General features: G+C 36.5%; 1 protein-coding gene across 2 annotated transcripts; it reads right to left on the bottom strand.

Annotated features, from left to right (window-relative positions):
- Positions 1–3,803: 3,803 nt before the first annotated feature.
- On the bottom strand, positions 3,804–14,974 carry acadl (acyl-CoA dehydrogenase long chain). Of its 2 annotated transcripts, XM_059328001.1 has the most exons (11): positions 14,855–14,974; positions 13,359–13,457; positions 11,445–11,624; positions 11,216–11,353; positions 10,968–11,132; positions 10,820–10,886; positions 9,066–9,332; positions 7,092–7,205; positions 6,877–7,004; positions 5,437–5,523; positions 3,804–5,360 (listed from the first exon to the last, which is right to left on the bottom strand). In XM_059328001.1, exons 2-11 carry the CDS (start codon positions 13,454–13,456, stop codon positions 5,270–5,272), a joined length of 1,335 nt encoding a protein of 444 aa, XP_059183984.1. In that variant the 5' UTR covers position 13,457; positions 14,855–14,974; the 3' UTR covers positions 3,804–5,269. The 2 variants fall into 2 exon arrangements, with proteins under 2 accessions (XP_059183984.1, XP_059183983.1); XM_059328000.1 differs by lacking the exon at positions 14,855–14,974 and having other exon boundaries at positions 13,359–13,483.
- Positions 14,975–16,698: the final 1,724 nt, after the last annotated feature.

Genomic DNA, 16,698 nt, shown 5'->3' with positions numbered 1-16,698 from the left:
TAATAATAAATCCATACATTGCTGTGCATCACAGCATGATACGCACACACACACAGCAGCTGAGGATTAGTGAACAGCAATGGCAACATTAAAACACACTTTTTTTAAGGAACTTTCACAGCTGCCAGAGTCGCATTAAAAAAGCTGCATTTATGTCGTTTGCGCAATTACCGAGCCTTGTTTGCATGCAAATGATAAACAAAGAGCTCGAGCTCTTACCTGGAGGTTCAAGCTGCAGATCGGCACTAATACCCAGTGTGTGACGCGCGCTGGAGTGACAATGAGAGCGGTACAGGCCCTCTGATCCCTCCCATCGCAAATTAAGCTACCGTAAATGCTGCAGTATAGGCGCAACGGGATTATATGGCATGACAGGCAATCCCCTCCTTGTGGTTATATGGAATGTGTGCATCACATTTAGACTGCAAATGTGCAACAAATGCATGGTCACATATGTACACCGACATGAAGACAGACACTGTGGGTGCAACAACAACAATGTGTATTTCTGTAATGGGCTGATTTGAGAGCAGTGTGTCTGCAGTGGGAATGAGTGCAGAGATGGAGCACCGGGGTGTGGCTGTTGCTGAGCAAACATAGAGAAGAGAGGGGGGAAAGGAGAGAGGAGGAGAGGGATGTGATGCCAAGGGGAGAGTGGGAAGGAGGAGAAGAGGAGGTGGGAGGAGGGGAGGGAGATGCATCAGTGAGCAGTAGCTGCACTCCTGTCCCCCCCAGGTGAGGCGTGGTGCTGGAAACGCTGCCTGCCTCCTCAACTGGCACTGATGGGATTTTTTTTTTTTTTTAGAGGAATTTGACTGACACACTGCATTTACATGCAGCAGATTTGCAGGAAAATGCAAATAAAGGGGATTGCAGTGGAATATCCATGATGTGCTGCATCTATAAAACTAACAAAGATGCTTTAAATGCTTTAAATCCTGGAGTCACATTCAACAGTGTGCTCCGTGTGCTGCAATGGAATCAAATGGTCATTTTATCTGCTCTGCAAGCTTTGGTTACACATTTACTGCCACCTATTGGTGGGAATATGGTAATGCAAGATGCTGTTTGTTTTACAAGTTTTTATTTAATTCAATAATGACCCTTTAACTATATTTAATCTCTAACCACAGTTTGTCTTAAAAATGCATTTCTGACATAATTGCTTAACCCTTTGATGCACAACATATGGACCCCCCTTCTAATGCACAACATGGGTAAAAATGACCCGCATTCATTGCTCATGTTATCTTTTATCTTTTTAAATCAATTTGTTTTATGATTGAATAGTCCAAGTATTATTATTATTATTTTTTTATTACAACAGATCATTATATCCATTTTCCTTTCATACTTTATGAAGAAAAATATTTTTTGTGTTATTACATCAAGTTTACACACATGGGTCAAAAATGACTCATTCATCCAAATTTGATTTAAAATTAAATTACCTAATACTATAATAATAATAATAATAATAATAATAATAATTTGTTCTGTTCTTATTCTGAATGCTTGGACTAATAAAAGATAAAAAACATGTATTTCAAAAATGTATAATAGAAACACTCAGCCATAAATGAAATAACATTTTTGACACATGTGCATTAGAAAAAGGGTTTTTATTCAAAAAGTAAGAAATGAAAACAAAAAATTAGGATGTATGATGATCAAAAACAAGTTGATTGAGGAAAACCTGGAATACTGAACGATGAAATTAATTTATTGCAAAGATATAGAAAATAAAAAGTCGAGTCGGGTCACTTTAGATAAGATTAGGTCTCAAACTCGCGGCCCAATTGTGGCCCTCGTGATGATATTTTGTGGCCCCCACCTTGATATGAAAGTTTAATGTGAGTTTTATATGAATGACACTTTACCATGTTGTGTGTGGAAGGTCCCTTTAATTACTTTTTTTGGTCATTTTGTTTCTTTTTTGGTCATTTTGTGTTTTTTTTAAATAATTTTGTGTCTTTTTGGGTAATTCCGTGATTTTTTTGTGGTCATTTTGTGTCTTTTTGTGGTCATTTTGTGTCTTTTTTTGGTAATTCTGTGATTTCTTGTGGTCATTTTGTGTCTTTTTTGTCATTTAGTGTTTTTTCAAACCTGAATAGCCTCCAATACATTCAAAACTCTGCTGCCAGAGTTCTCTCCTTGTCCAGGCCTCGGCAGCACATCACCCCCACCCTCATCACCATAGGTTTCAATTTTTGGTAGGAGCCACTTCATCAAGATTGTGGATCGGAGATGGTAGCCATATAAAGTCTATGAGAACCAATATATCTTCCAAGCCACTTAGAAGGTCAATCTTGGTGTCAAAATATATATTTTGTTGGTCAAGGAATCATTAACAGCCATTGAGAATCTCACTAGATGATTATTTGATCAAATAGATATGTTCATTTTCACCCGGACTAACTCAAAAAAATCAAGGGTACGCTTTCATCTCATGTCAGATCTTGATCAACAAATTATTTACAGTGAGTCATCTAGTGATATTCTCAATAGCTTTAAATGATTCCTTGACCCAGAAAATGTAGATTTTGACACCAAGATTGACCTTCTAAGTGGCTTGGAAGATGGATTGGTTCTCATAGACTTTATATGGCTGGCATCTCAGATCCACAATCTGGATGAAGTGGCTCCTACCAAAAATTGAAACCTATAGTGATAGAGAGCATGTGGAAAAATGTGATGCTTTTGTCCCTTTCTTCTCAAATCCCAGTTATTGTAGTCATCCTACTGTATTGTGTTCTATTCTATTCTATTGTAAAGTGTCCTTGGGTTTTTTGAAAGGTGCTACATAAATTTAAGCTCTCATTATTCATTTATTTCAAGTGGTAAGTCACAATTGGAGAATTTCAATGCTGCCATGAATGCTTATTATAGAGCTGATATGAATTAATGTCTTCTATAATTTAAACTGGACACACATGCAACCAAATAACCCAAACATTTATAAAAAATACTTTGTACCTGGAATGTATTCTTTTTCACTGCGATATATACAGATATATATATATATATATATATATATATATAGACTACAGTGGGTGGTAAGTCTACAGCGAGAAATTCAGCTGAAAACTCTACAAAGTTTTAATTCACTTTTTATTAATAATTTACGCAGCATTACAACTCGTAGAACTTTTTGTTATAACATAAAATTAATCATATTATGACAAGTACTGTCATAACATGAGATGTTTCATGTTATTACAAAATAAATTGTATTTCATTATAACAAGAAAAGTTTAATGTTATAACATGTCAGCATGTTGTTAAAACAAAACTTAATACAAATTATCTTGTAATAACGTGAAACATCTTATGTTATCACTTGATAAATTATTACATACAATATTTCATGTTATGTGATAAATTAACATAAAACGTTTCATATTATAACACATTACCTAGGGTAATAACATAAAATGTTTGATGTTGTGACACATCAATTTAGTGTAATAACATAAAATGTTTAATGTTATAACACATCAACTTAGTGTAATAACATAAAATGTTATAACACATCAACTCAGTGTAATAACATAAAATGTTCAATGTTATAACACATCAATTTAGTGTAATAACATAAAATGTTTAATGTTATAACACATCAACTTAGTGTAATAACATAAAATGTTTAATGTTATAACACATCAACTTAGTGTAATAACATAAAATGTTTAATGTTATAACACATCAACTTAGTGTAATAACATAAAATGTTTAATGTTATAACATATTAACTCAGTGTAATAACATAAAATGTTTAATGTTATAACACATCAATTTAGTGTAATAACATAAAATGTTTAATGTTATAACACATCAACTTAGTGTAATAACATAAAATGTTTAATGTTATAACACATCAACTTAGTGTAATAACAAAATGTTATAACACATTAACTTAGTGTAATAACAAAATGTTTAATGTTATAACATGATGACATTGTTGTGTGTGTACATTAGGAGTGGGATGGAGAGAAAATGACGACAGAGAATATAAGCTTGAGTAAAAAGAACCTTTAAGCTTGACAAAAATAGTGATTTGATTTATAGTGTGATATATATCGATATCGACTGATATGAAAAAATCATCAAAAGATGTTTTCCCATATCATCCAGCACTAGAACGGACTGTCATAAGAAGAAAAGTTTCCTTATAATAAAAAAACGTTTTATGTTATAAAGAGATTACTTATTGTTATAACATGAGTTGTTTCATGTTATAACAAGATAGTGTATGTTATAATAAGAAAACTGTGATGTTATAATGTGATGTCGTTTTATAACAATAAACCTATTATATTTTATATTATAACGTGGCACACATCGGTTGATCTTTTTCTGCCGTAGCATCAATGACTGCAGTACTGCAGTAAAATGAAAACCATGATAATGTAATAAATTCCCGATAATGTAATAACCCTGATAATGTAATAAAAATCTGCACTTGAGTCCATTGAAAATGTAATAAAACCTGATAATGTAAAAACTTCCCGATAATGTAATAAAGTGCATTTCCCAATAATGTAATACACTTTTAACCAATAATGTAAAAAGTATAACACCAAGCACCTTTAGATCTCAAGAAGCTGTTGAATCATTCGGTTGTCATGGATACCTCGTTGGTGAAAAACGGAATGAACGGGTCAAAAGTGAATAAACATTCAACTTTGACCTGTTGGTGGCGCTAGAGCTCTGAGCTAGAGTTGATACACAGTATCACCACTTGAACCCAAGTAATGTTAAATTATTACAATATTGGGGAATTATTACATTATCAGGACTTGGGAAATGAAGGCTAACCTGATAATGTAATAACCTCCATTAATGTAATACTTTATTACATTATTGGTAAAAAAAAAATTGTATTACATTATTGGGAAATGCACTTTATTACATTATCGGGAAGTTATTACATCATCAGGTTTTATTACATTTTCAATGGACTCAAGTGCAGATTTTTATTACATTATCCGGATTATTACATTATCAGGTTCTACAGGTCCTTTGTCATGTCCTCAGTGTTCTCTAAATCAACAAAAATATTAATTATTTTTCCTCAAAAGTTTCATATTCTCACTCTCGAACCTTGGCTGGTTCAATGACTAAACATTCTGACTTTTCACCACTAAACGTTTTTACTTTATCCCATTTTTCAGACTTTTTTTTCTAACTGTCAACAAAGAAAAAAAAACGCCTGTGCAACCGCTCCACTTCCCCAGTGCTCCTCCATCAGTAACCAACCGGAGCACCACTAGGGGCTGACGATGGGCCGGGCGATGAGCTCCTTCATGATCTCGTTGGTTCCTCCGTAGATCGGCTGGACGCGGGAGTCCACGAACGCCCTGACAACACAAACACACCAGCTCAGAAACTTGTAGATGGCTTTGAAAAGAAACAAACAGGTGGTGTTGTTCCTACCTGGCGATGGGGTAGTCCCATATGTAGCCCCAGCCTCCGTGGAGCTGCAGGCACTGAGTCGCCACCTTGTTCTGCAGGTCCGAAGCCCTGGAGACAGCAGTGAAGCAAGGTTATAAGAGATTTGGATTTTTCATTAGTTTTAATCTCGTTGTGAATTTTTGTATTCAAATTCAGTTCGTTTTAACAATGTGACAATATTTACCGTGTGTTCACTAATCAGCAGATATTTAGTTGGAGCTAAAAAAATACATTTCATATCAACCAAAAAGGATTATGCAGCGTTTCCCCTACATGTATTCTGCAGCCGTTGCTGGATTTTTCAGTGCCGCCGCAAAAAAAATGTGATTTTTAATATCATGGTTGAATTGAAATGTTTTCTGAAAGCTGAGAAGTTTCTCTTTACAGCCAACATGGTGTCATTACGGTAATTTAACTCGCACTTCTCCCAGAAGAATACACACACTCAGCGGTGGAGGAATAGAAACACTGGATGTTGTATGAAAAAGTTGACAAAGAGGAAAACAAAGGATGTTTTTAGAATTAGGGCCCGAGTAGGCAACGACCTGCGAGGTCCCTATTGTTCTTCTGTTGGTTATTTATTATTTATTTTTTTCTTGGTCCCAAATGATCACATTTTTCACTGCCTGAACATACCCCAAAACTCATGAAACTTGGAATATAAGTCACACATGCTGAAAATTTTTATAATCTATTGTCATCCTAAATTTACACCACTAGGTGGCGCTATAATAAAGGAAAGTGCGTTTTGGCTATTAACTCCCACATACTTTATTGCACATTCAAAAACCTTATATCCACGCGTTCACTGAGTTGTGCTGAATCTTGTGATAGGCTATAAGCCACGCCCATTTTCGCCTACCGGGGTTTTTTTCTCGCAAATTCGCGAAATGTCGCAAAAACTACTTTTTCGAACTCCTCCTAGGCAATGTCATCGTTTCACACCAAACTTTGCACACATCATCTACGGACCCTCCTCACAAAAGTTATTAAAATAATTTTTATAACCTAAAGAAGACTCAAATGATTAAATAACAACTTCCTGCAGATTTTGTTCCAAACAGGAAGTGTTGCATATCCACATTGGTGTGTCTGAATGACATGAAACTCAGGTTCCTACTTCCCCATGAACCCCTGAGGCTCTCAGTTTTGGGCGATAACCACTGGGTGGCGCTCTTTAAATTGAAGTATTTTATATTTTTAGTTAGTTTTAGTTACTTTTGTAACCACCCAATACAGTTTCAGTTAGTTATCTTTTTTTTTAAACTCTCGTTTTTATTTTTATTTCAGCTAACGAAAATGTTTTTTTCAATTCTAGTTTTCGTGATTTCGTTAGTTTTCATTGACGATAACCAGTGAATGGCAGCAACGTGGCTTGTTTTTGGAGATTTGAAGCTGGTTAATACTGAAACACATTCTCACCAGTACTTGGCCATGGAAGCCGTGGCGGCGTCGAGGCGCTTCTCGGCGTGGAGCACCAGGCAGTTATCTACGAAGGTTCGGCCCACACAGATCTCTGTCTTCAGCTCTGCCAGCTTGTGTTGCACAGTCTGTGGGGTAAAATTAGATGCAATGATATATTTATTCTACTGAAGAAAAAATAAAAAGGTATTAAGAAAAAACCTTGTTCTACAGACCTGTAGGTGAGCGACGGTCTTGCCGAACGCCTTCCTCTGCATCACATAGTTCCTGGTTTCCTCAAACATGAACTCGCAGCTCGCTATGGCAACGCCAGCAATCGCCAGACGCTCCTTTGCCACAAAATAACAGAATTCACCATCAAACAATCAAAAGGTAACACAAATGACAACAAAACAAAGTGGACACGAGGCAAAGAGACAGACTTTAAATCTGTCATTCTTGCTTCTATTTTGGGGATAAACGTGCTTTAAGTTTTGGAACTAGAGTTCCCATAGTCTAGGGCAAACTCAAATTACCTGGGGGCCGCTGGAGGCAGTATTAAAATGACCAAAAAAAGACACAAATTACTAAAAAAGACACAAAATTACTGAAAAAAACACAAAATTCCTTAAAAAAGACACAAAATTACTAAAAAAAGACAAAAAATTACAAAAAAGACAAAAAAAACTAAATTACTTAAAAAAGAAACAAAATGAACAAAAAAAAGACACAAAATAACTGAAAAAACACTAAATTACTTTAAAAAAAGACACAAAATTACTTTTAAAAAAAATACACAAAATGACAGAAAAAACTAAATTACAAATAAAAGACACAAAATTACATTACATTACATTTCCACTTCTTCCAGTAACAATAACACGGCAGATATTAAACGCTCCGGTAGCAGCTGCCTTTCTTTTTGTTAACGTCGTCATAGAAACAAGGTAAACAAAGCTCCAGCTGGAGCAATAAAGGGACCTTCCACACACAACACGGTAAAGAGACATTCATATAAAACTCACATTAAACTTTCATATCAAGGTGGGAGCCACAAAACATCATCACAAGGGCCGCAATTGGCCCGCCAGCCGCGAGTTTGAGACCTATGGTCTAGGGGCTTTGGAGAATGTAAACAGGATGCCGCATTAACCATTAGCAATTCCTGCTTGCAGTGTACTGTGAATACACAGAATATACTGGCGTAGCATCAATGACCTGCATACTGCAGTAAAATGAAAACCATGTCATGTCCTCAGTGTTCTCTAAATCAACAAATTTAAGTAAGAAAATATTATTTATTTTTTCTCAAAAGTTTCATATTCTCACTCTCAAACCTTGGCTGGTTGAATTGAATTATTATTGGATTTCTCTGATAATGAGAAAATATTCAAACTTGAATATTCTCAGGCAGGTTCTGGAGTGGATTTATGTATGTTTATTCACAATGAACATAAGAGATAATGGGAGTGTAAGTCACTCTGACACTAAACCTTCATGGGAGAATTTGGATGTTTTTGGTGTAGGGTCGTATGAGGTACTGTCCAGTTATGAAGTACATGCAATATTTAGAGCATTCGCACTGCTTTACCTTGCTGTTGGACAGACCAGTTTAATTGTAATTAGTTTAAAAAAAAAATTAAAAAGAGTATTTTTTTCCCTTATGGACTGAAAAACGGGGGCTACATCCACAGTGATGTAGTGTAAGGAACTTGTCAAAACAACCAGACTCCATTGACAAAAACAGTCAATTTACCTTGCAGAACACAGGACTTCCTGGTCTACCCCTGCCTCCATTGGTTATTGCGTTTGTGTTATTGTGCGTTTTTAAAAAATCCAAACTAACCATTTATAACACCAAAGTCACACAGGAACACAAATAAACCAACCAAATGAGGCAACGGCAGACAAGCAACTCCTGTGTTCTCTGGAAGGTAAAATTACTGTTTTTGTTAATGGAGTCTGGTGGCTTTGAAGAGAGCACAGAAATCAACCTCAGTTCCCCTGATCTAGCTGATATTATTTTTTGGTATTATTGGTCCTATTTGTAGGTTGTTAAAATACTTTTTCCCACTGCCCCGTCACCAGTAGTATATTGCTTAGCTTCCATGTCAGTACTGCCTGTTTCTCCTCACTGGGACATCATACAACCACAAGCTAACCCTTTAAGTATCCGTACCAACCTTATTTTCCCCCATGTTCCTTTTTACCTGCGGCAGCTCGTTCATCAGGTAGTAGAAGCCCTTGTTGGCCTCGCCCAGGAGGGCGTCGGCTGGGAGCCGCACATCCCCGAAGAACAGCTCGGCGGTGTCCTGGGCCTTCATACCGATCTTCTCTAGTTTGCGTCCCTTCTGGAAGCCCTGCATGCCGTCCTCCACCAGGAACAGACTGATCCCGTGTGCCGCTGACTTCGCCTCGCGGTTCGTCACGGCAACCACAATCACTACGTCGGCCATCCAACCGTTCGTGATGAACACCTGGAATGGTGAGACATTATTATTAATGAATTAATAATAATAAAATAAAATAATAATTAATTATTATTAAATATTTATTAGACAATAGGCACGTTTCCATTAGGTACTTTTCCCTCTACTGAGCTGCTATGGGTGTGGCTTGGGAAAAGGATCCGCCCAACTTCACTGTAACTTCAGTGGCGGTTCAGAAAGTACCAACCCGAGACAGGAACTTTACGAGCTGCTACCTGAGCCGCTACTGAGCGGCAATTTCGCACATGCGTGATTCATTTGATGACTGGTGCAAACTTGTTGCTGAGGGGTTAACATCTCCTGCTCTGACTGCAGCTGGGAGAGACCGCTGCGGGAGGACTGGGCCGTTTGTGAGTGCTTTGGGACGGTGCTACTCGTTAAGAAGAGTAACAAGTCTCCAAAAGTCTCCAATAACACCAGAAAAAGTTGCTAGAATTGTCACGAGTCGCTTTTTTGAAAAAGAGTCGCTAGAAGGGGTCAACAACGTCGCTAAGTCGGCAACACTGCTTGCCACATGCACGTCTGTTGTCACATTCGGACACAGTTGGTTAGCCGCTACAAAAGTACCTGTATGGGAACCAGGCGGCAACCTCCGGGTCTGAGCAGGGAGGCAAACCAGGAAGTGCTGCATTCTACCAAAAATTCCAGCATGGGGTGCTAAGTGTGGCTGCAAAAACATTTTAGTCCATTCATTTCAATGCAAAATGAGAAAACTTCTCACTTGATTTATTACCTTAGAAACTTTGTTCCCAATCGCTAGTAAAAAATCTTCAAGACAATTTGATGTTAATAGTTCAAATAATGGTCTCATTTAGATGCAAATAGAAGATAAAGAATCATATTTGGGGCGGGGCTACCTTTGATTGACAGGTCACTAACAAGGCGAGCCGTCACCAGGAGGGAAGCAGAACAATGCGTATCCACGGCAACGTGTCAATAAAGTTATATATAACGTTATATAGATAGAAAAGAGGACGTTTAGCGGTTTGGTCTCATAACTTTGACCCTTTCACTGTATTTTACCTTAATGACAGTTTATTTGAACGTTTTGTTCAGTAAATGTCTTGTTCAGTGTTTGGTTGGACTAACAGACACTCCAAGGAGTCGCTGGTCATTTTTCAGAGGTCAGTAACAAACATTTGGTTTTTGTTTATTTGCTAGCCAAAACGAGCATCCCAGTTAATGCTAACGCTAATGCTAACAGTAATTATCAGCAGCTTCTCTCAGTCAGGTTGAGGTCTAGAGAGGCTGTAGTCAGTGATCAGATCCCTCTCCTCCTCCACAGTCAGATATGGTCTGCTCCGTGTAACGGAAACAAGATGGCGACCCAAGATGGCGGCGATTGTAACGCTGAACTCGATGCTTCCAACGGGCCACAAACCAACGGGTGACGTCGCGGTGACTACGTCCATTATTTATACAGTCTTTGGCTGATACATCTACTGGAATAGTGCTCAGAATGTACGACTCTTTACCTTGCTGCCATTGAGGATCCAGTCGCTGCCGTCCTTCCTAGCGTACGTCTTTACGCCTTGGAGATCACTAAAAAGACAAAGACGCCATGTCATCAAAGCTACACCACATAAGTCTTATATAAGCCGGCGTCTCCGCTCCAGTCCCGACCTTCCTGCTCCTGGCTCCGTCATGGCGATGGCGCTGATGCATTTCCCAGCAGTCATGTCGGGGATGAACCGTCTAATCTGGTCTTTGCTGCCGTAGTTTGAGATGTAGGGCATGGCGACGTCCGAGTGCAGGGAGAAACCCGGGCCTGAGCAGTTGGCGTACATTCTAGAGGACGAAACAAAACCTCATTAAAAAAAACTAGCGTTTTAGCTCAGATATGACAAATGTTTGTTTTAAGGACGACTCACTGCTCCTCCCACGTGACAGCCACAGAAAACAAGTCTGCTCCGACGCCGCCATGCTCCTCTGGTATTAATACTCCCAGCATGCCTTGCTCTCCAGCCTTCAACCACACCTCCCTGCTCACCTGACCCGCCTTCTCCCACCTGGAACAAGGCAAGAGTAGTTACAGTGAGCCGGGGAAAGACTGGCATTGAAGGTTTATCGATGTCTTTGTGCGTCTCTTCTTCAACCTACTCCCTGTGGTACGGAACCACTTCGTCCTGATAGAAGCGCCGGACGCTTTGTCTGAAGATGTCGTGCTCCTCGGTGAAGATCCGACGGATGCCGATGTCCATCATGGACTTGGCGCTGGAGGTCTCTGGACGCACCGAGGGGCCCGGCTGCCCGAGGTCCGGGGCCATACTGTGCTGCAGCCTGGGAGGAAATACAGAAATCCAATCATCCAGTTCTTGAAAGCCATCAGGTGTTGATTTGGCAACTCATGACAAATGCTTTTATTTTGGTAAAGCAGCAAGGGAGCAAGGTTATTATAGTTAACGAAAACTAACGAAATAACGAAAACTAGAATTGAAAAAACGTTTTCGTTACCTGAAATGAAAATACAAACAAACAAAAAAAGAGTTTTTTGTAAATGATAACTAACTGAAACTTACACTAAACTAAAACTAAAATTATCGTGAAAATGTCCTTCGTTTTCATTTCTGTCAACTTTTTTCCTCCGTAAACCTTTTTGGTTGATATGAAATCTATTTAATCTATCTGGTTTTATGACTTAATAACCTTATTGGGGCTGAGATGGATCAGACAAAAGAAATAAAGGAAACATTTATTGTGATTTTTTTGAATCCCGCACCAAACAAATACCCCATTACAAAAAAACTAAATCTAACACTAAAACTAATAAAAACTAAACTAAAACTAAGCATTTTCCAAACAATAAAAACTAATTAAAACTAGCAAACTCACTCTAAAAACTCATTAAAACAAACTGAATTTGAAAACAAAAAATCACAATGAAATTAAAATTAAAACTAATGAAAAATCCAAAACTATTATAACCTTGCAAGGGATTAGGGGAAGTGAGACATTAAGATGCTGCCAAAAAGTAAGGCTCATTAATCCCATTATCAGGTGTTCTATTGATTATTTTCTCCATTGATTTTTGAAATAGAAAAAACAAAACAAATTCAGAAAATAATGATAAATAATAGCTAATAATAGCTAATAATAGCTACTAATAGCTTCCTGAAGCCCATTGTAATGTCATCAACAGTCTTGTTTTGGCCAATAAAAAGCAGCAAATCCTTACAGCTTGGACCTAGGGCTGGGCAATATGGACCAAAAGTCATATCCCGATATATTTAGGCTGAATATCGATATACAATATATATCCGGATATTTTTATCACAAAGTGAGAGCAAATGTTCAGTCAAAGCCAAATATGACATGTCACAAGTAGTTTTATTGAAACCGTTTATTAAAGTGAACATAAATACTGTATAACAACAGGAGTAGGGTTTTTTTTGTGTACATTTAAATAAAAAAATATCTTAAATAAAAGCTGCAGCTTGCCTGGAGAAAGGATCACAGTGCGAATTCCATATCACATTTAAAAATATATCGATATATCTTTTATATTGATATATCGCCCAGCCCTACTTGAACCTAAAAAATATTTGGCATTTTTGTTTAAAAAAATATTTATTTATTTTAAATAAATAATTTAAAAAAGTTTAAATATACATATACATATATTAAATATATATACAAACATTATAGTTCTAGAAAATACCATTCATTAACATTTTAATACTGTATATAATACGACAAATCTGCTGTACAAGCGTTCACTTTTGTTGTCATAAAAACGACAATTCGTTTCCGGCTATTGGTTTGGATTTTCAAATTAAAGCTCCGTGTATCGGAGACTCGACTTTTCACAATAAGAGAAGTGTGCCAAAGGTTATTAACCCCTTCTCTGAAAACTGCTCAACTACGATAAAAATACCCTGTTTAACTGAGAATAAGAGCATGTTCGCTGATAATTACATAATATAACCTACTCCGTGCAGGACTTCCTTTTGAGACAGTTGTTTATGTTTATTTACATATTTCCGCGTTAAGTAACGTGTTTATTCGTCAGTTTACCTTGCAGCAGCTGCAGAGAGCACCTGTCCGCCCCCGGAGACATGTCTGAGCCCGGAGAGGGTTCTGAGGTAGCCTCTGCTCACAGTTTTAACAAACATCCTGGAGAAAAGGCAAACAGACTCTCCGGTCACTAGCCACAAGCAACAACAAAGATCGTTAACAGAGAGAGAGAGGATCACTCCGCAGCAGATCAGCTGCTCCTCATCTGTGCTACAACATTACGTTTTAACACTTTAACGCGTGCTCTGCGTAGAAAAGTTAATATGGTGGTTTGTTCAGTGTGTAAGTGCTTTATTTAATTTGCGTGTAGTTTAGTAAAAAATAATTTAAATTTGACGTTAAAGCATCTCTTTACACGCTCGGACAAGATTTCGTCCATGAAAACAGCAGCAGAGTGAGACCTCCTTTCTTCTTCTACGGCACTAAACCGTGTAGTAAAAGTTTTCCCATTTGTTTAGTGCAACAAAAGAGCCATTTTTGGCCAAAATAAGAGAAAAATTATGAATGAAAATGAAATAGCCTACTTAGTCTAAATTAGTCTACCAACATGACTGATTGGTCAAAATTTGCATTTATTAATATGATTTTGGAGTTTGGAAACTAGACTTTAAGTTGGCAAAATCTATAAGTTAAGGCTTTTTAAGATTTTCATAAGCTATGATGCACATTTTAGTTGACTAATACAGTCATGGAAGAAAATATTAGACCATTGAATAATGAAGAGCTGATATCTAGACATTTTCAATGTTTTTTTTCTTGATAATGATTTTGGTTATTATCAAGAAAACATGAAAATGTCTAGATATCAGCTCTTAAAATAATATTTTATGATATATCTTTGTTGTTATCATTGTATTTGTACAAACGAATGTACAATTTTAAAACATTTTTATTTCCATGACTGTATGTTAAAAAGAACAAGCTTAACATTTTTACAATTGAAGAATACAAATTGCTTTGGGCCTACACCAATGATAAAGGAAAATTAAAATGCACTTTTTTTTTCTCACGGTCTGAAGAGCCAGTAAAACGTTTGGACACAACTTCTTATCCAATGTTTACCATATTCAAACCATATTCTGGTTTGTTTAACAGTTTTTTTACTACATAATTTCATTTGTGTTCTTTCACAGTTTTGATGCCTCCCGTGTTGAAAATAAGAAATAAATAAAAACCATGGAATGCGAAGATGTGTCCAAACTTTTGCCTGGTTGCGTTACATATCAACATATCATGAACAAGCTCTAATTTATTAATACAAACACGCGCTCTTGTTTATTATTTACCTGTGTGAATAAATTAAGTCACAGGTATTTAGAACAGAAAAGTATAGTATTGCACTTTATGATTAAATCAACTCATAGACATCTAAGAAATCTAGGAATTCTAATTATAACTCCATTTTCACATGTTCGTATAAAATCCCACAACCTAAAAAAAACAACCTTGGAAAATAAAGAGTGTGTTATTAAATTTAAAATAAAGAAAATAATGACCTGCTGAGTAGAAAGAAGACGCTCCGTGACAAACGTTGTTACTTCTGTAGTTCAGATCAAACTCTGAGTGTTACCTGTGGACTTCTTCTTCGTGAGTTCCAGAGTTATGCAACGTCTTCTTCTCTGACTATAAACAGTGCGCCCCTAGCGGATAATTCACCAAATGCGTTTATTAGAAAATGTATTCTGCAGTAACTACGTTTTTGTTCAAAACTGAGTTATCACTAAAAATGAACTCCTTGATGCCTGTTTTATCTTTTGACAAAGTTTTAGATTTCAATTTTGCTTTATTTCAGTGAAATAATGATAAAATAAATAAAAAAGACACAACAACAGACACAAAATGACCAAAAAAGACACAAATGACCAAAAAAGACACAAATTACCAAAAAAAGACACAAAATGACCAAAAAAAAGACACAAAATAAATAAAAAACACACAACTGACACAAAATGAGAAAAAAAGACACAAAATTACCAAAAAAAGACACAACAACTGACACAAAATGAGAAAAAAAGACACAAAATGACAAAAAAGACACAAAATAAATAAAAAAAGACACAACAACAGACACAAAATGACCAAAAAAAAGACACAAAATGACAAAAAAAGACACAAAATCAATAAAAAAGACACAAAATAACAACTGACACATTTTTTTTTATCTTTAAGGGTTGTCTATTATTTTAGGCTAAAATAAAAAAATTATTAGTAAAATTTTTAGCATATGCTTATAAAGTTTATCTTTATCTTAATTGTGTGAAACTTTGCGGCTGTAACAAAGAAATTTTCCACTGCGGGATTAATAAAGTAAAATCTGAACGTTCAATGGAAAGATTAAAACCTTTACCCTATTTTACAATGTATGTGGTGGCAGGAAATTGTTTTTAACAACAACAACAACAACAACAACAACAACATTATTTATATTGCACAGAATCACAAATCACAGATTTGCCTCAAAGGGCTTTACAGACGTAACCGGTAGGACGGACTGCAGAATAATCTCCATCTACCGACAGAGTGTGTGTGTGTGTGTGTGTGTGTGTGTGTGTGTGTATGCGATACTGAAGTATAATTCCACAAAAAGCTCCACGGCCTCATTTTAACAACTCTCCTCCTCTAAAACAAGTTAAATTAGTAATGTGTCATTTTATATATAGCCTTATAGTCTATGGGAAACTGTAAATTATCTAATGATTGAAACATCTTCTAAAATAATTAATTATCCAAAATGATTGAAATGAAAGATCAGAAACGTTTAAATAATGACGGTGGGTCTAGTTCTATGTGATAACAATGTGGAATAACTGTTGGTGTCTGTTTGTGGGGACTGAGACCCCCCAGATTCACAAATATAAATTATTTCGATTTCATAATCGTGATTTACGTAACGTAAGTTATTAATTGTTTACTTTTGTTGTTACGCAAAGAACCTTTGAGGAAATCGCCTCGGGGCAGGGTGTGTGTGTGTGTGTGTGTGTGTGTGTGTGTGTGTGTGTGTGTGGCTCTTTGATCTGATCAAATAGCTTCGGGGCAGGGTGTGTGTGTGTGTGTGTGTGTGTGTGTGTGTGTGTGTGTGTGTGTGTGTGCGACCCTTTGTCCAAGGCAGACAAATGCAATTAAAATAAACAATCGACAGTAAACAAAACAATACACTATTAAAGTAAATAAGTACGGAAGCCCTTAAAAGCCGCGCATTCATATAATTGCCAAAACAAAAGCAAGTTTGTTTTTTTTAATTTTGTGTGTTTTTTAGTTATTTTGTGTCTTTTTTGTCATTTTGTCTCTTTTTTTGGGCATTTGTCTTTTTTGGTCATTTTGTGTCTATTGTTGTGTCTTT

The sequence above is a fragment of the Centropristis striata genome, chromosome 24 (genome assembly GCF_030273125.1).
Source record: "Centropristis striata isolate RG_2023a ecotype Rhode Island chromosome 24, C.striata_1.0, whole genome shotgun sequence".
Taxonomy (NCBI): Eukaryota; Metazoa; Chordata; class Actinopteri; order Perciformes; family Serranidae; genus Centropristis; species Centropristis striata.
This window is presented reverse-complemented; position numbering and strand designations above follow the sequence as displayed.